Source organism: Zonotrichia albicollis, chromosome 11 (assembly GCF_047830755.1).
Source record: "Zonotrichia albicollis isolate bZonAlb1 chromosome 11, bZonAlb1.hap1, whole genome shotgun sequence".
NCBI lineage: Eukaryota > Metazoa > Chordata > Aves > Passeriformes > Passerellidae > Zonotrichia > Zonotrichia albicollis.
In genome coordinates, this window is record NC_133829.1 from 3,567,354 (window position 1) to 3,587,758 (window position 20,405).

General features: G+C 43.5%; 1 protein-coding gene across 1 annotated transcript; it reads right to left on the reverse strand.

Moving 5' to 3' along the window:
- SYNM (synemin) lies at positions 1 to 20,056 on the reverse strand. Its single transcript, XM_014264684.3, has 4 exons — positions 19,154 to 20,056; positions 14,540 to 14,664; positions 8,793 to 8,863; positions 1 to 7,301 (listed from the first exon to the last, which is right to left on the reverse strand). The coding sequence occupies exons 1-4, from the start codon at positions 19,937 to 19,939 to the stop codon at positions 3,670 to 3,672; spliced, it is 4,614 nt and encodes a 1,537-aa protein (XP_014120159.2). The 5' UTR covers positions 19,940 to 20,056; the 3' UTR covers positions 1 to 3,669.
- Positions 20,057 to 20,405: the final 349 nt, after the last annotated feature.

Genomic DNA, 20,405 nt, shown 5'->3' on the forward strand with positions numbered 1-20,405 from the left:
AACATCTGCATTGATTTTCATTGTTTAATACTCAAGAGTGAAAAAGTGTAAAATCACAAAGCTTATACCACCACAAAAAACGCAGTTTCATTGCAAATGACCAGAACACAAGCTGCCTGCAAAGTTTCACACAGCTGACATCAACAAACCCAGGTTCAACATTCTGACCGTCTTTTGAAACACCTGCTGTTCACAAACATCAGCAGCACAGAGCTCTCGCTATCTCACACATCCTTCTTGATCTTCTATGCTCTATTTGCTTCCTAGACCAGTGGTTTACACATTTGAAAAAAAACAGTGCCCCACTTCTGGTCTATATCAGCATAGAAATACAGAGTTTTTACCCTCCCTAAAATGCTAATTATATTTTAAAAGCATTTTGTTTAATCCAAACTCAGCAGATTAAAGATATATAAAGAAATAAAGTTTTTATTTCTATTTAATAAAAAGCATAATATGAGTAAGCTTCAGAAGTGCATGCTGACTGAGGGTGTGTCACCAATCTGCTCAGCCACAGGATATAATTCTTGGGTGAGTTAGTACACCAGGGAGTAGGTTATGTTTGCTCTCATTAGTAATTCATGGACCTACAGCCCCAGTTCTGCACATGCAGCCACGAGGCGTGCTGGATATGTCTGTCCACCTAAATACACTCTGCTGTCTGAAGGTAGAATTATCCAAAAGTTACCATTATGTCTAAATGTGTCAGGTTAATAAGAATTAAGTGGAAAATGGGTTGCTTATATTAAAACTTTTTAAAACTTGAATTTTTATATGTGAGGCAACTTTGTTTTCACAGGCTTTCTTAATGCAAAGGAACTGTGCCTAAAATGTTTAAAATCCTTTTAAAATCATGCTAATGCACATTTCCAGTACTCTGCAATAACCTAGCTTCCCAATAATTGATTAAAATCCTGCTCTTAAATAGAAATAAAGTCCACTGAACTAATTTTTCCTCTAGACTATGTATCAAAACAGAAAGGTATCTTGGCATAACCTACTGCATCTGACAGTGATGTGCAAAGGAATTTCTGAAGAGCTGTTGTTGCCTCAGTGGAAGCAACACTGATTTTTAATTTTTTAAAATCCGTCAATGCTAAGGGCACCTGCATTTTATGAGTCACTTGCTCCTCACTGGTTTATTCCCTCACCTTACCTTATAATCCTCTCAGCAGGTGAAGATAAACAGAACAGTTTTGGCATCACTGTTCCTAAGAAGCACCTGAATCTGTCAAAGATTCCACAATGTATTCATCAATGGGCTTGGCATTGTAAGTAGCTTCTTGTTGGTTGCTAAATATATTTTCTGCAGATATTCTTGTATCTGCTTTACAGAGAATGGTAAGTCTTGAATAAAATTCCAAGAAAACTTACCTCATTATTTTTACCTCTGTTGCTTACTACAGACCTGACTTCTTCCTTCATGCAGTTATTTGATACTTGAAGTACAGAATCTGATTACAGGCAGTATGGCACCTAGCTGGAAAATTCTGGCTTGTACATGATTATTAAACACAGAGATGTTGCCACCTTTAAAATCATACAGTCAACTAAGGAAACAAAAATATAGGATGAGATTAGAAGTATTATAATAATTAACATCCTATTTATAAATAGAAGCACAGGCTCTTTTCTGAGCACATAGGAATAGTTTTGAAAAAAATATTATCTATTACACAGTGAACAGTATAAATAAGCTTAGATTACATGCCTTGAGTGCTTCTACACAACTCAGTTTCCTATTCATTTTCCAGCTGTTGGTGGAACTTCCAATTTCAACAAATGATTCCAGACAAAATGAGGAAAACATTCAGAAAATTTTGCAGTGCAGACAAACCTCATGAGTTAATCTTTGGAACATTAATAGCTTTGTACAGTTTCAAACTTAGTAAAACTAAGGCACACATGGATTAAACTGTCCTATTCTGAGAGAGCAGGATATGTCAGTCAGCACGGAGCTTCTCAGCTTTGCATTTACATTCATAGTATAAAGCAGCAGTCAGCTTTGAGAAATCTACTTCTGTTAATAGTAAGGAATCTGAAAAGTGACTAGTCATGCCAGACTAAGATAGTCTAACTGGATTCTAAGATGGATCAGCACACACAAAACTGGGCTTACATAACCACAGGAAGAAAATCCGGGAGTCAGCACTGGCCGGGCTGGCGCTGCTCAGCCTCCCCAGCCAGGTGTGTGTCTGCTCTGCAGAGGTGGGCACAGCGAGTGAGTGTGTGCTTGTGTTTGTGAGTGTGTGTGTGCAGAAACAGCAGCTTCTCACCTCTGTTTGGTACTTCCATACGTGTCCAGTATGGTATTCCTTACCTCAGGGACAGTATTTTTTGGCTATTTTTGTTACTGCCAGCACTGCCCAGGTCAGGCCAGCCAGTGGTGCTGTGCTGGCTTCCAAGCTGAACTTATAAAGTCACTGAATTATAAAGTGAAATTATGTCCTTCATTCAACCAATGTGCAATTCAAGTGAAATTAGCTTATTTGCAAACGATTTAAGTAAAAGGCAACTTTGGCCTAAGGCACATGTTACATTCAGAGGGAAAAAAAAAGGAAGAAAAACAAATTCAAATCTCAGGTTGGGTTTGCAGGGGGAGTGATTGAAAAGGACATCTTGTTTGTAAACAAAGGATTATCTGGGAATGAGCTGACACACAATGATCATAAGTGTCATCAATGTCATTTGTAGAAGTTTCCTTCTAACAGGACACATATCAGCTAATTTCACTGTGTTAGGAAATTAGGCACTCTGTAGTCATGTCTGACTCTTCACACTTGCCTTTAGCAATACCTAGTATCAGGTAACCCATGAACTGCAAAGGAAGTTGAGGTTACTAATGTACACAGCCACCGATTCTGTAAGGAGTTCTCCTTACCTCAGTGGGAACACCATCCAGTCTAGTTTTAAAATTTGTTTTCATTTTAGAGATATATTAAATATACTATTGTCTAACCATAAAATTCACTATTTCTCACCTAGAATACTGTGAGAAATTCTAACCTCAGTGTTACCTCTTTCTTTTTGCACTGCATTCAAGCTATAAAAATAATGTCACTTTTGTCAAGTCTTGCTATGCTTAGTTTGATCCTACAGGATCATATTTAATTTTATAGCTGTAATAACTGTCTCTTATAATGTATGCATTAGGTATTGCATATAACTACACAGAAATGGAACTGAAAATCAGCTACTACCACTCATTAGTCTCATATTCTGTTAAATTTGTGGTCAGTAGCTTGAGATTCAAATCGAATTGCATAGTAATATTGTAGTAACCAAGTACAATACAGTATTAAGAAAAAAATAATTTGAAAAGTCCTATTCAAGCACACATTTAATAGTTGGTGTGCTATAAAACAAACAGAAAAATAGAATCCTTTGAATTCTCCAGTAGCAAATTCCTGTTTCTATGGGTGGAAAAATCTGAAAATACTAGACACAGAACTCTGAGGAAAAATATTAAGAGCATGATCTCTCCCAAAAATAAAATTTCCAATAAAATAAAATGTGCTGAATAGAGGCTTAAATTCAACACTTCTCAGTCCAGCATTAATAATCTAAATAGTTTGAGTGTTTGCCCATCCCTTTTTTTCTCTTTAAAAAAAAGGATAATATAAAATAGGTATAAACAAACTGCTATGTAGGCTTCATCAGAGAGTCCTTTCAGAACCACTGTCCATCATTATCATTCTCTTCATCATCTTCCTCCTCATGGTCCAGGTAGACAAAAGCGACTTTCTTCTCTTCAGAAGTATCCGACCTTTGTCCGACCGTTCTTTGCAACTGCACAGTTTGATCAAAATATGACTGTTCCACCACCTTTTCCCCCTGATCTTGGGAAAAACTGGAGAGAACGTAGCCACTTCTTGTGCTTTCATTTCCTGCAAGCTGGTTGCTTTCAACAATGACCTGTGGCTGACCAGCAGAAGGCTCTTGCTTGATGGACACCAGCCTTGCCCCTTGCTGTTCTGCAGATGTTCCACCCATATTGGAAACATCCATTTGGAAAGTGTAAGCTGTTTCCCTGGAGCCTACTTTAACATGCTTCACAGAGCTGCTGCTCTCAGATGACTCTGCTATTTGTGAAAGATCTTCCACCACTCCAGCAATGGGTCCTGAGAAGATGATTTCCTCAGCATGAGTTCCTGCAGGACTTACTTGAACGCGCCTGAAGGCTCTTGAGCCTCCTGAAAGGGTCTGGTCTTCCAGTTCAGTGATTTCTGTGTGCTCAGAGGCAGGCCCCTGGTAGATGATCTCTTCAGCTGTCATAAAGCCCTGGGGACCCATCTGGACTTGTCTGACTGAACTTTCTGCCTGTGAGAAGTCCCTTGTGCTGCTGACCTCCACTTTACCGGAGATGGGCCCCTCAAAGATAACGTGCTCAGTGTGAACCTCTTTTGGGCCCAGCCTGAAGTGCCTCATTGATCTGCTGACATCCACAGCCCCTTCAGCCTGGGAAAAGCCATCTGAGCTGTTGAGTGCCAGAGAGTCCAAACCCGACCCCTCAAAAGACATTCCTTCAGTCATTTGCCTTGATCCTACTGTGACACGTCTTGTGGTCCTGCTGAAGTCTGTGGAGACCTTCTGAGAAAGATTTCCAGAATCCATCTCTTCTACAACTGTAGTAATAGGGCCTGTAAAAATGACTTGTTCTGTGGTTTGGATTTCGTTGGGGCCCAGTTTGAAGTGCTTCACAGATTGGCTGAATTCTGACAGCCCCTCTCTCTGAACGAGATCTTCTGAGGCACTGAGCTCCAGCATTTCAGAACCAGGCCCTTCATACAGGACCTGCTCAAACCCCTGGACTTCTGCTGGGCCAACCCTGACACGCCTCTGGGACTTGGTCTCATCAGCTGAATGTGATGAGTGAGAGGCCTCTCCATAATCTGCAGTTTCCGAAACGGAACCGTCATAAACGACCCTTTCAGTGGTGTGATAGCCAGCGCCACCACTGCGCCTCGTCGTGGAGGAGCTGTAGATCTCCTGGTCAGCAAAAGGAGTGTATTTGTCACTCTGGGAAGAAACTTCCCCACTGCTCCTATCTGAGCTCTCTTTCTTCAGGGAGTGTAATGTTGCCTTCTCCTTCTCGCTCGTGATTACTTCACCAAGCCGATCTACATCAAATTCATCAGCATTAAGGGTCTGGGACAGATTGACTTCAGCAACAATGGTCACTGAGCCCCCCTCCTCCTTCTGATCAACTTTTTTGATATCAAATGCCAAGTTACTAGCGTCCACTCTGCTGTCTTTTGTTAATGCAGAGAGCTCCTCTTTCACACTTTCTGGGAGACTGCCCTCCAACTGCTCCAAAGCTTCCTTCAACTGATGTTTAGGGTCTTTTGTTTCCTTGGATAACAGCCCTTTTATTGAAGTCTGAAATTCATGGGGAATTTTAATTTCTTTTTCAATAACAATGGATTCAACATGGGATCTTTCACCTTCAGGAGGATGCTCTTTTAAAATATGGGCACTGGCTTCCTCCCCCACCACTTTGTAGGTATCTTCTGGAGACCTTGCACCTTCCTCTCTCTTACTTTGTGTGCCTTGCAAAAATTCATCTTGCCAAGAATATTTAATAGTTGATTCTTCTTCAATATGAATTTGCCCATAGACTGAGTCATCATCTTTTTCATTAATAATAGGATGCTCATCAGGAACAGATACAAAATATTTCTGTTCAATAGGTGAGTCATCTTCCTCAGTTACTTCTTCCACATGAGTGAAGCTCTCATGGCGCGGTTTCTTCTTTTTGACATCTTCATACGTGAAGGTGACATTTTGTTCCTCCTCACCATAACGCCTCTCCCTCTCAGGGAATGAATCCTCCACTTCTTCTACTTGGAAAGGTGTTGAAAAATCACTCCTTTCATCGGTGGTGTAATCCAGTGGCTCCTCTACAATCTCCACATTCACAGACACGTTCTTTCCGCTCTCGCTTCCTTTCAGGCCGTGATGGACAATATCTTCTATCTCCTCTTTGGAAGGAGTCCCCTCAACACCCTCTCGAATCACTTTTCTAACATCCTGGTTTGATAGGTGTCCTAAGTCACCTTCATCAGAAATGGCTATGTCTTCTTGAACTTGAGACTGCACTGTGAACTCAGTCTTTATTTTCCCTTCATCTTCCTGTTCTTTCTTATCAAAATAAGTCACTTTGGTGTCTGTCGACATCTGTGAACTAGAAGAGTGTGTGAAACTTTTAAGAATGTCAGCAACAATATTCTCTGCTATGCTTTCAGTTGGCAGAGCTCCCATTTTATGGCTCCCATCCTTAATTTGCTCTTGATCTTCCAGACTGGACTCTGATTCTGAAATCCTCAGGCGAGTTTCAGCAGACTGAGTTACATGTTCATCTGTTTCTCTTCCCATGGAAGTTTTAACACCTTGTACCCTTACTTCTTTATTTCTCTGAGGCTCTTTGTCAGGAACAGGCCTTTCAATGGTGATTGGTACCTCAATGACATCTTTGCTTCTTGATTCCGAGGTCACAGTTGCATCTTTTTTGGTTGCCTCGCTTTTCAAAGTTCTTGCAGCAGAACTATCACTGCCTGTTACCTTCTGGCTAATTTCCTCATGGATATATTTTTTCTGCTCAGTCTTCCTCCCAAAATCGAGAGTTTCTTCTATAAAAGATTTCTCATCAGTTTTCTTTTTCTCATCCTTTGTTTGTTTCTCCAGCTTATCTTTTTCTTTCAGCAGAGATGTCTTCTCATCGGTTGGTTTGCTGCCACCTCTTTTGTCTTTTAGTGTGGTCCGAGTTTCAATTATAGTTTCTTCATATTTAGATGGTTTTGCATTGGTAATCAGCTCATAGGCTGGAAATCTAGTGAAGCCTGGTTTACTTCTTTCAGCATCAGGCTTGTGGTCCTTGTCTGATCTTTCAGCATGTGTTGATTCCTTTGAAAAAGATACTGTGGATGAAGTTGTAACTTCTGTTTTCTTCCTTTCTGGAATCCTCTTTTGCTGCATTTCAGTGCTTCTCCAGCTACTGTAGTCTGGAGTAAATGTTCTTAGCTCTTTGTGGTCTGTTACAATCCTTTCATCCTTTGTGACAGTCGTAGAAGGGCGATATGTTGAACCAAGCAGGTCCCTTCCAAAAGTTCTTCCCCCCGTTGTTGTGTGTGATCCAGACAGTGTGGAGTGGGCTGAGTAATGTGCAGAGCTGCTCATATTTGTCACTGGCATTCTGTGCCTCATGTCAGGGATCCTGGGAGCTGGTGAAGTTCTACTTCTATTGCTTTCTTGATAAGTAGAGTAAATATCAGTGTAGTTTGTATACAAAGTGTTTATAAGATCTGCAAAGAGAGCACAGGTGACCAAGCATTAAAATAATGGTTTGTATTTAAAATATCATCAAATAGAGGGCATGAACTATGAAAACATGCACTATGTTTTATGAAAGAAATCACGTCTTCATTTTCAGTGGAGCTTTGTACAGGCATTCCTGTAGGTTTTGCTTGTTAATTAAGTCTGTGGTAAATTACATTAAAGCTGAAAGCAAAGCTTTTTCTCAAGTTGCAAGATCTTGCTAATTTTACCTGTTGTGCACTACTGGGTATTGTGGCATTTATTGAGGAATTACACTTTTTATATTTATAATGACATTCATTTACAACTTCTTATTAAATAATGTATGCTGATATCACAGGCTGGGTTTTTTACTTCATTACTGAAGTTTCTTAGTTCCTATTGACATTCAAGGGCACACTCCCACCACATACTAGAAACTGCAAACACAAATACAACCCTTCATAGCCTCACAGTAAAGAACAACAAGGGAGAGAAACAAAGAACCTTTTAGGCTCTGTCTATAGAAATTAATACAATGTTCCAGAATATCTGACAGGTAAGACCAACCAGTACTGCACACACACATCTCTCACTCCTAAAAAGCTACCACATCTTCTCTGACTTTTGGTAGTGTCTCCTGTATTATTTCTGTATTTCCTTCCCTGTTCTGTGAATATGCTGAGCACTGTCTGCAGAAGTACTGGCTAGTCCAGACCCAAACTCTGCTGGCCAGATGCAGGCACAATGTTCACAATTTAACAGCACAGGCAGAGCTCTGTGAGCATTTCAGCCTGAGCCTCTTGCATTTCCTGCTACATACACAGCCTTCAAATGTCTTCTGGGACTACAATAATGACCCCACATTGCTAAACTCCTGAGTATTATCCAGATTAATTCTGTTATTAATTGCAATGTCCACAGCAGTCACAGTGAAGGTCTGTCTTATCTAAAACCCTGTTTGCAGGGACCAAAAGTAGATACACAGGGAAGAGTATAAGAACAGGGCAAGTAAATAGTGATACTTCCCTTGTATACTCTCACAGCCTCCAGAGATTTGCAGCTCCTAAGATAGAAATGGTATCTTTATGTTTAGTGAGTCTTTGATTTGTCTTTCATTACTCTGCTAAGATATCTCTTTAAACCCACGTGAACTTTTTAACACTCACAATGCCTCAGGATGATGAACTCCTTATTTTTAACTACATGTTCTGTTAAACACCTCTTGCCTTATACTTCAGAACTCTTTTAAGACCTATGGACATCCAAAAGTTCTTTAGAGCTACAAAACATCACTCCCTATGTCCTCCACTCAAGCCATGATTTTATAAGGTATCTCACATAGAAGAGCAATATGTTGATTTAAAATATTAACACTCAAAACAAATTCAATATTCACTTTGCAATACACCCATAAAAATACACATCAGGAAGAGTATAACATAATGATTTCCAGTTGTATTTAATTCAAAATTAGTTTTAAAATATTCATATTTTACCTTGAGGCAATTTCCCTGCATACTCTTCTCTCCATATAATCCACGGCTTGCACTCCCCTTCTAACAAAGCTCTGCAAAACACAAAGGGCATTTCATTAAAATATTGGGAACAATAAGCATAATATTTTACACTTATAAGTCTTAGGAATTGAAACAATTATCCTGTAGTTGCCACATTCCACTATTCCAGGTTGTTCCAAGTCCCATCCAACGTGGCCTGAACACTTCCAGGGATGGGGCAGCCACAGTTTCTCTGGGCAAGATGTTTTACAAAAAAAAAAAGTCAAAATGGAAAAAAAAAATGACAGCAACCTTCCTGTTTGTAAAAGAGTAGTAAAGGTGGTGTTGAAGTGTGATATGAGGGAACTGTTACAGGAGGATTTGCAAGTTGTATCATTGTGAAATGAAAAATGAAGGAAAGTATAACTGCTGCTATCAAACACAGTGCTGGAGGAAACAATTTACAGTGTTAAATTAACTATTCTTAGTTCCTATTCCACTGGAAATCAGCACATCACATTTCACAAAAAAGGAGTAGGGAAATTCTCTGTGTCAGAAACTGCTTGGTCTCCTTTAATGCCCTCTGTGTGTGTCCCTGTCCCTTTTGGCAGTGACACTCCAACAGCTCCCACACTTCCAGGAAGCGCCAGGGCAGCAGCCTGGAAATGCTACATCAGGCCATGCCCTGGGCAAGGCAAGGCTGCAGGCAGCACAGGAACTTGGTGGGTTTGTGCTGCTCCCACCAGCCACTGACAGCATTTCTGGCCTTGGGAATGCCAGATGTTCTGCACTGATAAGACACAGCTGCAACATCAAAGCTGGCAAGAGTAAGGCTGGAGGACTGTGATAGCCAAGGCTTCTGCCTCCCCAGGGCAGGAGCTGAAAGCCACTCAGGACTGGGGTACAAACGCCTCTGCTGGACATTTATGTCAAAACTAACAAAGCAGGTGTTTTAACATCACCTGTATATTTCACACTTCCCATGACTGATCACTTTGGCCCAGCAAAATATCATTAGCAAGATTTTCTCAGCCTTGATAGATTTGTCTAGATCCAGAAGAAAAGCCGGGTTAGAATTACCTAAAACAGGCTCAGATGGGCATCTTTCCTTCTATTTTGTGAGCTGAAAAAACCCACAGTAAAAGTAATTTATCTTTCTCCAAGCTGAGAGAAGCTTCATGGGAATTAGATCCCTTCAACACACGTAATGCTCCCAAGACCAAACATCTGATCTGATGGAGCCAGTGAGTGCCAAACAAATTTCTCTGACAGACCTGCCAGAGAAGCTGGTGGTGACGCTGCAGAAACACACCCAGGAGCTGGCAGGGAAAGTGTTAACCATGACGAAGGAAAGCAGGAATGCGGGGAGTTTGACTAAGGATTTCTGGCTGCTGTTAAAACAACAGTTGTTCAGTTGCTGCAGCAACCCATGAGGTCACTAAAAATAAGTTCCAGGAGGTAACTGTATATGGCAAAGGGCAGCAGCCCACAGAAAAGCTGGATCTGAAGTGTTGCTACTGAAAGTGAAAGGCAAAGCTTCCTGAAACCTCTGTAAAACTGGACAGAGAATCAGTATTTCACTGGGCACTTCATAATATGTATGACCTCATGCTTATCAGAAACCAAGAAAATGTTAAACTGAGCTTGGCTTACTAAACTGGCACGAGAAAGAGCAGTGTACTGTACTGAGCCAGCAAACTCAGCTTGGGCTGCCCAGCTTGACCATAGCTTGAATTTATGCAAGTCATTTTGCTTCTCTATTCCTCTGCATCCTTTCCTAATAACAGCCTCTTGGTGGTAAGGTCTGCTTTTAAAATTAAACTGCCCAAAGAATTAATTTCAACTGAATGAACTTTTAAGCACTCATAGTAATAATAAAAAAAAAAATTGCCCCAAGCAGCACTTTTCTAAAAAAAATAACCATGTCAGCTACTTCTGGGAAATCAGGTCCTAAATGACATATACTCCCATTTTGTTAACACTTAATTTAAGTGTTACCAGAAAATAATCCAACTGCACTGTTAGCTCATCTCATTATTAATGGCATTTATCTAAAGTTAGCAGGGCCATGCTCGTCAGCCTGTGCTGGATGACAACAGAAACAACCAGTCCATGAGAGCAGGAGGAGGAGATAAAGTGGTTGGGGTGGGGAAAGAGAACAAGAGGATGTAGTGCAAATTTTATTATGGGCATTCAGGACAGTAATGACTTCATTTCAACTACAGAAACCCAAAATCTCAGATGAGGCAGTTGCCCAGCAAGCCATAAAAACTCATCCTCTCTATCCTGGGTATTTGCTAAGGAGTTACAAAAAATCCCCACCTCTCCAGGAAGGGGATCAAGGCCATTCCACACCCTTTCTCCATCCTCCCAGGACAGGAGGACAAGGAGTGTGAACAACAGCAGGTACTGCATGTTAAATTCCCCAGGTGTTGCAAACTCAGTGTGTTCTCAAAAAGAAACCCATACAGGAGTGGAACCTATTGGATGGTACAAGTTATGAAGAGGAAGAAATGAGAGTGACTGAAAAAGCTGTGGTGAGTGGCTCACAGGAGCTTAATGCTGGTGATGACTCTGTGAGAGGAAGGCATGGAAAGGGTCAGAAGTGTTGATGGAGGAACACAAGTCAAAGTTCACCTGGCAAGTGTGTTCAGAGATCCTAACAATGACCATGGAAATAAAAAAGAAAAAAGTTTTGTAGCCTTTGGTGCTTCAGAATGCAGGGTGGTAACCTGAACAGAACGCTTCTATCACACTGGAATTTCAAAGTGAAATATTTTGCCCTTCAACAACATATTTGAGAGAGGACAGAAAAGCTCCTGAACCTATTGGTACAGCCTCTGGGCAGCCTCTGCTATGTGAAGAGAAGTTTCTGCTAGCTAAGGAGAAAGATCTGAGAGTAATTCAGATTCTAGGCAGGTTTTCTATCTCTTTTTAAAATCAAGATTTTTACAGGGTGACTAATTCACCACTTCTCTCTGGAAATAAAACCTAAGCATAGTTAAGTAGCTGTGGTTTTGAAGGGTTCCAAGGACACAGAACAAAACTGTGAGACACTTGATAAATATTTACTTCAACAGTGAGAAAAGGGCTTAAGAATGAATATTCCCATGAGGTGTAATTCCACAAAGCCACATATTTCTCTTCCTGAGTGAATCTCAGCTCCCAGAGCAGGAAGGGTGAGCAGAGTCAGAGAGGAAACACACTTGGACCTTCAGGAAGGGTGTTCCTTGCAGCAGTGATCCTTCTTCCCACTCCAGGAGCAATGGTGACTAATGGAAAGAACTGATCTTGTAACATAACTGAATGAGTTGTAAAACAAAAAGAAAACACACGGTGGGAGGCAAAAAGGCTCCAAGACCAGCTACCACACCCTCAACCTACGGGGCCAGGAGGAAAGGAAATGCCAGGGCCTTGGTGGGAAGCTCTCCATGGAAAGCTCAGGATGCTAAACTGAGTGTGAATAGGTGGCTTTTGTTTCCAGTCTGCATAAGCCAGGGTATATGGCAGCATCCTCTGATAACCAACTGAAGCTGTGCTCACATGCCCTTCTTTCCACAGGTAAAAAGACCTGGGAGAGGAACAGGATTTGAAAAAGCACATGAATGAGCTGTCCAGAACTCTCCTACTTGACCTTACTGATTGGGTCTCCTCTCACAGCAGGGTTGACAGAGACACACAAGAAGGAATGAACTATTTTCTTGAATAAAGAGAGAAAAAGTAGAGAAGAGGAATAGGTAAAACTGCATATATGTAAAACCACAAAACAATAGCTTTTCAGCTTCTGATATTTTAAAAGAAGCTTGTTTGCTGGCATTTGGAAGTTTTTTATCTGTAGCAAGGCCCATTCTCTTATTCTTATCCCATCTTCAGTGGGCAGATGCTCATTTTTCCATTGACATCTGCCTTGCCAAGGCCATCAGTGACCCAAGCTGCATTCACATCCATCAGATGAAGAAACCCTGTGGATTAGGGAGCTTCTGAACTGGACAACAAACACACTGCAGGTGATGCTGAATTGTTGTCCTTTCTATAAACAGGGCAGGGAATCCTTAGACAAGCCAATAATACTCAGATAATCAGTGATACAACTCTGAAGAAATTCCAGAATTTCATGGGCTTACAAGGTTTTCAAACAACTGAATATCTGGGCATTATCATTCCTAGCTCTGGATGAATACTAATCATCAAAACAACTCTGATAATTCTGCTATTGTGACAGCGCTAATCCTGTTTTGCAGATGAATAAACCAAGGGAGAAAGTTTAACAACAGCAGTGAAAGTCAACAACAGAGCTGGGATTAAATTCAGAAGAATCATGTTTTTTAGCAAAGTTAACAGAATTAACACACACAGATAAGGATCACAGCTGGCTACCACTTCCACAGTAATGCTCCAGACACTGCTGGCTTTCCAAGGATCACAGGGATCCCCAAACATCAAGCAACACACTGTTGCTTATCAAGTGACTGCAGATAACTCGTCCCCCACTGTCTGTGATTTTATCTCCTCCAGAAACCAGCCTTGGTCTGTGTCTCCTTGCAGACAAGGCTTCTTGAACAGACTGTTGGTGCTCTTCCATGAAGACATTCTCTGCTCACTGCTCCTTATCAAGCTCCTCAGAAGTTATTTCAAGTTTCCCATATTTTCAGTTATGCAACTGAAATTAAATTTCAAATGCATCAGTGGATTGACAGTCCACACACCTCACCCATAACTCAGCTGGTGCTCTCTTTATCCTGACTAACTGGTTCACATTCAGGACACAGCATTAATGCTTTAGGACACAGAAGCATGTATTATATTTAACTGGAAACACCCCATCTATTTACACAGGCTGAATATTAATAAAGCATCCAGTGTAATGACAGAGGCAGTCTCCTTAAAAAAATACAGAAGTAGCCTGACAATAAATTTTCACAAATTATCCCTTTCCTCAGTAATAATTGCACATCTCTCTGTATTTGAAGATCAGTATCTCAATCAAATTTGTTGAAAATATTGTACTATTTGTAGAAAAAACACATCATCTTTACAAGAAGGAAGGATCTTCCTCCAGTTCATCAGTTTTGGGTTATTTAGGATTTTTTTCATTCCAAATCAGTTTTGTGCCGTGTACATCATGATTCCCAGACAAGAGAATTACTCTGCCTTTTCAACCCCACAGCTATTTAGTGGCTAGAGAGAGGTACAGTCCTGAAGATTCATTAGCAGGAATGTTGTTTGCTCTTATCTCCCATTTGATCTAAACATGTTTTCATAACAAATCAAGGATGGAGAAAGGCAGGACTTAATCAAACGGACTTTTCTGTTATCTTCCCACTATCCTACAACTGCAACAAGGATGGGGAACTCACTGCTTACATCAGTGCTGCAGGTGGTCACTAATCAACATATTTAAACAATGAAATGTGCCACGTAAATTGACAGCAACTACATAACCTCAAGTTTTATTGATTGCAATTTAGGGATATTGCCTCCTCAGCTTGTAACCAAATATTGCCCCCAAAATCCCCATCAATCTGATATCCATTCTACCAGGACTAAGAAGGTTTCTTACATACCATGATATTTGTACCAGGTTAATAGGATTCCTATGAATTATATTGGTTGTAGAGCCTTGAGACTCCCAAAGTCACTGCTTGTATTTTAAATGCTGGAAAGGGGATGAATGGGGCTCCCATATCTATAAAAAGGGATTTAAATTATACTCTGTCTAGAGAATAAAGTGTGACCACAAATCTTACCTGTAGGTTTCAATTTCAAGGATGAGGCCTGCTTTCACCTGCAGGAGCTCTTGGTAGTCCCTCAGGTAATCTGTGATTGACATGGTCAGGAACTGCTTCTCTTCTTCCAGGGCATCAATTATTCTCTGAAAAGAAACAAATTATTTTTAGTTTTGAAAGAACATAAAATATGTAAACTTCAAGGCCTTAAAACATAAAAAATTTAATTAAAATAAAAACTTATACAAAAGTACATCAGTGCTCTACCACTTCAAGAACCAGAAGCAATCAGCTCCATCACCTCCCCATATACAAGCTGAAATAAATTGTTTCTGAGGCAAATTTTATGCTAAGTTCACTTTATTCCTTACTAAGCTGGTTAAATTAATTCAGTTTAAGCCATTCAGATGCCCTGTTCAAAAGTTATTAAGCACACATAACAAGGAAAATACACTTCTTTACAAGACTTATATGTGACTTGTTTGGTCATTTTAAGACACACTTAAATCACACTTGAGATCAGAAATTTCAGCAATTGCTTTGCCATGAGAACCTTATTTCAGTTCCAGTATTTTCAGTTCCACAGATGTCTGGTTTCAAACCAGTTTTAGAATTTGAGCATCCGTAGATGCCCACAGTGCTCACAAGGTAAAAGATGAACCTCCAGTGATTCCTTCAAGTTTTCTGCAGTATTTGGACACCTGCTTTGAGGCCCATCCAGCAATACCAAATCTCTAAACTTGCTAACTAATATGCTATAGATTGCAATTTGTTCTGGGGGCTGGGAAGACAGAAATTAAATATAAACAAAGGCCCAATTCTGTTTTGTTCACGTCACTCTGCAATATGCAGGAACTCTGAAATGTCATTTACAGAGCAAAACCTCATGTACAACACTAAACAGGAATTCACAACAGGGTATTTTAGATTTCAGTCTGAAAACTGCTTTGCAATCAAACTGGAAAATCAAGGCACTGATGGTTTAGTTTTAAAAAATTCAAAATATATCACTTATAGGCAGGCAGTGCTCCAGTATCACAGTATGAGCAACAGCATAAAAATGAAGATACAGCAGGGGACTCTGCTGTTAATGCCAGCATGATGTGCTAGGCAGAAGTAAGAACTAAGAATATAAAGTGCTGGCATGTCAAACATTAATAGTTTTGGGTTTTTTAAGTAAAACTAAAAGAAAGCTCTATGAAGGAAGCTGCCTATATTTGCCTATACACGTGGGTACAGTTCTCTATATAACACATGAATTTCTTCATTTGCCTTTGCAGCTCTTGCTAAATGATTACACTGATGTTTCCCCTGACACGACAACCCTTGCCTACAGTCTTCAGTGTACTGAAAATTCCCTTTTTATGGCAGAAGACAAATCATATCTGCTTATCTGAAAGAGCACTAAAACCCCCCAAAATCCTCCCTCAGACCCAGGGGAGGCACCATCCCATGGCCAGGCAGACCTTCAGCAGCTCTGAGGGAACAATCCTGCTCAAGAGCAGCACAGACACAAAGGAAAACCCCGAGGTGAGAAGGGAATAAAAGTACAAGTACTGTTTTTTAAAAGGAAAAGGTTACTCAGCAAGAATGGCCTGGGTGCAACAGAACCAGGAGTCAGCAGAAGGTGAAGAAGAAAACCAATCCCTAAGAGCTCTTGTACAAAAGTTAAATGATTCAGATGTTTCTGGCCTCCAGGATTAAACACAGAATAACCTATACATGTGCAGAGCTTTAAAATGCAGTCCCAGAAAAATCCATACAGGAAATTTCTACACTGGACTACAGAGTATGGGGAGCTCTGAAAGACAGGGGCTCTTCAAACCTATCCAACAACACAGGAGCTTCAGTCCCTCACCCCCAAGTTCTCCAGTCTGGGCTTGAAAATCCACCTGGATTCTGCCCATGGGGCTGGAGAGCACTGGGGATCCAAGAGTTGGAGCTCATGATTACCATAAGGGGCCACACAGCCCAGCCAGCTGTGCAGCAGTTCCAAAGGAATTAATTCCAGTGGGAGCAGACACTCTATAGACTGGTGGCAGACAGCCAGACACCCAGCCCTCCATCCCTGATGCTCAAACACAAAGCAGAAGACAACTGGCCTCAAGTGCTGTCTCCAAGCACACCAAAAAGCACAGGAACCAATCCATCAAAGTCCAGCAGATTGCGAGCCAACAAACCCATTTTGCAAAAGGTAACCTCTGCTTGGCAGATCTGGTGTTTTCTTCACACAGGACTCTCTTGGAAAGATCTGCTTCCCAGCCACATCAATCACAGCCCCCAAATCCCTGGGATGTCCTGCTAGGACTAAGTAAAGGAATAGAAACTGTTTTCTCACCCTTCATGTGCTCCTTTCCAGGCAGCACTGGGAAATTTTAGAAGGGCAGCAGGGGGGAAAGAATTTACTTGGGTTGTCCAAGCTGTACCTAGTGAGGGAATAGAGGACTCCAGGCCCCAGCCCTTTCCATCTGGAACTATTTACTGATCCCATGGCTCATTCATGGCTCAGCAGGGGAGGAACTCACCCTGCACTTGCCTGGCTTGAAACTGCTACACAGAGAACGGCACATGACATATCAGCATTAAATGTGCATTTGACAAGATGTTTTCTCCTTCTCTTGAGCTCACAGCACTGACACAGGAGCTGATCTTAAACCCACTCTTATCAGTTAAAAATATCTGCCTCGTTTCAGAGCAGCAGGATGGGCCATGGATGGTTTTACATCCAAATAATTCAGGGTTTTCAAACCACCAGGAGTTTTTGCATCAGTATTCTCATGGCACACAGCTAAAATTATGGAAGGAAGAGACCTACTGAGTTCATCCCTTTAGCACTCAGGACTAGGGAAAATTTTCCAGTGTATGATTTACTGCCTGCCTGGTTCAGCTGCATTATAACTCCAAATTATTTTTTTTGACTCAACACTGCTGAAAGCTTCAGGGAGGATAAGGGCAGTTCAGGAGGCAAAGATGAACATATAAGGCAACTGGATGATATATGGAAAATATGAATAAATCTAATTGCCATTGCAGCTGCAATGAACAATAATAACTTGACTTTAATCTGTGCATACATATAATTTTTGCATGACACTCTACAATAAATAAGCATGGAATTGATGCTTTTTAAAGAGCAGTTTAAAACCCATGCTGAACATACTTCAACCAGTAAGAGAAATGAGTGAGGAAAAAAAAAGCTTTGATCCCAAGAACGGAACCTGAAACAGCTGCTCCTACGCATTCCATAATTTTTCTTCCTGTATGTGAGCAAAAGATTTTATTTCTCATGTACAGCAGACTGGCAACTGCAAAAAGGCATTTTTCATTAAACCCAAACACAACATCCTTCAGAATTAATAAACCCTATGACATATTTGAATATACATCTAGATAATATTTAATTTCTGGTGAAAATGGTCAGATATTTTCAACACACTTTTTTCTTGTTGTTGTATTACTAAGATTTGGGAACGTTTACATATGTGACTGTCAGAATGAATTGTCCTGTCAAAAATGGGAAAAAAAATATTTAAAAGTTAAGAGCCTTTCCAATTACTTCTTACATACCTAATCTGTCTCAGTTCACAGCATCTGCAAACTATGCAGCTTCCAAACAATCCAGCAGAGTACAAAAACCAGACACACACAGAGCCACAGGTCCTAGTCCCTTCCCAGCTGCCAACATCACCATAATCTGCACAAAGCTGGGCAAACACGGGGTTCGGGCACACACCGAGCTCCAGCAGGGTGTTAATAAAGGGTCTAACAATGAACAAAAGAAATGTTGCCCTCAGGAAATGGATGGATGGGCTGCATGATCTAATATGCGCTCTCCCCTCGGAGCTGGATGAGCGGATGCTCCGCTGTTCCGGCAGGAGCTGATCCCCTCCCACACACACGGGGGATCACACATCACACCGAACACCATCCTGACACAAACAAACCCTCAGCTCTAACCCCTGCTTGACGCCTCCAACATCCACCTCCAGCATCTTCTCGCCTTTACACTAAGTTTTCTTAACTACGCTGTGGACCACAAGCTTTTCCCGAGGCTCAAGGCACACTGGGTGTAAAACAGGAAGAAATTCCGGAATATTTCTGTGATGGGGACAGGCCACCCCGAAGCCTCAGAGCCGTGTCCCACGGTTCATTTGCTCCCAGGGGCTGCTCCGTGTCCCAAGCGCTCCTGCCAAGCCTGCCAGGAGCCTGGCAAGGCCGTGTGCCTGCTCCATGCTCTTGGCCACCTGCCGAGGGCAGGTTGGGAAGGGAGCACCTGTCACCAGGATGATGTCCTCAGGGTCACTGTCTCCCTTCTGAGTCACACCCAGCTCTCCCCAAACCCCTCAGGGGCTCTGAGGGACTCCCCGCCCCACACAGAGAAGGGCCCAAGGTCCTGCTGGGCCACCTCCTCCTCCAGCCTGGGAGATCCCACTGCCAGGAGGGAAAGCGGGGTGGGAAAGCCCGGACCACACCGAGTGAGAGCGGCTTTAGCTGCTCCCGGAGCAGAGCAAGGAGGAGGGACGGGAAAGTCAGGCTCACATCGCGCCATGGACCAGAACTGAAGGGAAAACGCGAGTGACAGGAGTGTCAGGGGAAGCGGGAGAGTCCCGGCAGCGGGGCCCATGTGCCACCCACCTGGTACTCCTCCAGCTCGGCGCCGTGGCGGTCCTGCAGGGCCAGCATCTCCTGCTCCAGCCGCTCCCGCAGCGCGACCAGCTCCTCGCCCTGGCGGTGCAGATCCTCCAGGTGCTGCCGGCACTGCCGGCTCTCCTCCCGCAGCAGCTCCAGGTTCTCCCGGCTGCGCTGCGCCTCCTGCTCCTGCAGCACCTGGATCTGCTCCTGGTAGCGCAGCAGGGTCTCCCGGCAGCTCTGGTTGAGCAGCATCTCGTAGGTCTCCTCCAGCTCCTCCAGGCTCAGCCCGGCCAAGGGGGGCGGCAGGGCGGCCAGGTTCAGCCGCAGCTCCCGCATCTCCACCGCCTCCCGCCGCTGCCGCTCCGCCATGTGCCCGTGCTCGGCCTGCAGCTCCAGCAGCAGCTCCTCCAGGGCCACGCACTCGCCCCGCAGCCGCTCCAGCAGCGCCCGCTGCGCGGCCAGCTCGGGCTCCAGGCGCCGCCGCATCCCCAGCACCTCCGCGCCCAGCGCCCGCAGCTCCTCCAGCTCCCGCCGCAGCCCGTCCCGCTCCAGCTCCGCTTCCAGCTTCGCCCGGGTCAGCTCCTCCAGCTGCATCCGCAGCCAGGCCAGCTCCTGCTCGGGCACCTGGAGCCCGATCAGCTCCTGCTCCCGCAGCTCCGCCAGCTCCTGCGCCAGAAAGCGGTTCTCCTCCTCCAGCTCCCGCACGCGGGTCACGAAGACCCGCAGGCGGGAGTTGAGCTCCTGCAGCTCCCTCTTCTCGTCCCATCCCGGTTCCCAGCGCCGCCACATCTTGCCGGGCCGCGGGGTCGGGGCGCGGTGGCCCCGGGGCTGCGGGCGCTGCGCGGCTGCGGCGGGAGCTGCGGGGTGTGCGCGGCACCGGGACAGGCCCCGCCCCTCAGCCCCGGCCCTCAGCCCCGGCCCCGCCCCCGGACACTCGGCCCCGCCCCTGGCCCCGCCCCGCTGCGCCGTGGCGCCCCCTGCCGGCTGCTGGCGGCTCCCGCCAAATTCCTGGGCGGGAATCTGAGCCCGGTTTAAAGAGCAAAGCCCGTCTTAAGGACCAGAGCCCGGCTTAAGGAGCAAGTCCTGTTCGGGGAGCGAAGCGTTGTTCAGAGAGCAAAGCCCTTCTAAGGGAGCAAAGTCGGGCTCAGGAAGAAAAGTCGAGCTGAGGGAGCTGAGTCCTGTTCAGGAGCAAGGCTGGGCTTGGGAAGTAAAGTCAAGCTGAGGGAGCCAAATTCCTGCTTGGAGAACAAGGCCC

Excerpts from the sequence above, each read along its gene's own strand:
- SYNM (XM_014264684.3), bottom strand. The coding sequence starts at position 19,939 with ATGTGGCGGCGCTGGGAACCGGGATGGGACGAGAAGAGGGAGCTGCAG. Across the intron at positions 8,864-14,539 it reads CTTGAAATTGAAACCTACAG|AGCTTTGTTAGAAGGGGAGT; the intron begins GTAAGATTTGTG and ends TGTGTTTTGCAG. Across the intron at positions 7,302-8,792 it reads TGCAGGGAAATTGCCTCAAG|ATCTTATAAACACTTTGTAT; the intron begins GTAAAATATGAA and ends CTCTCTTTGCAG.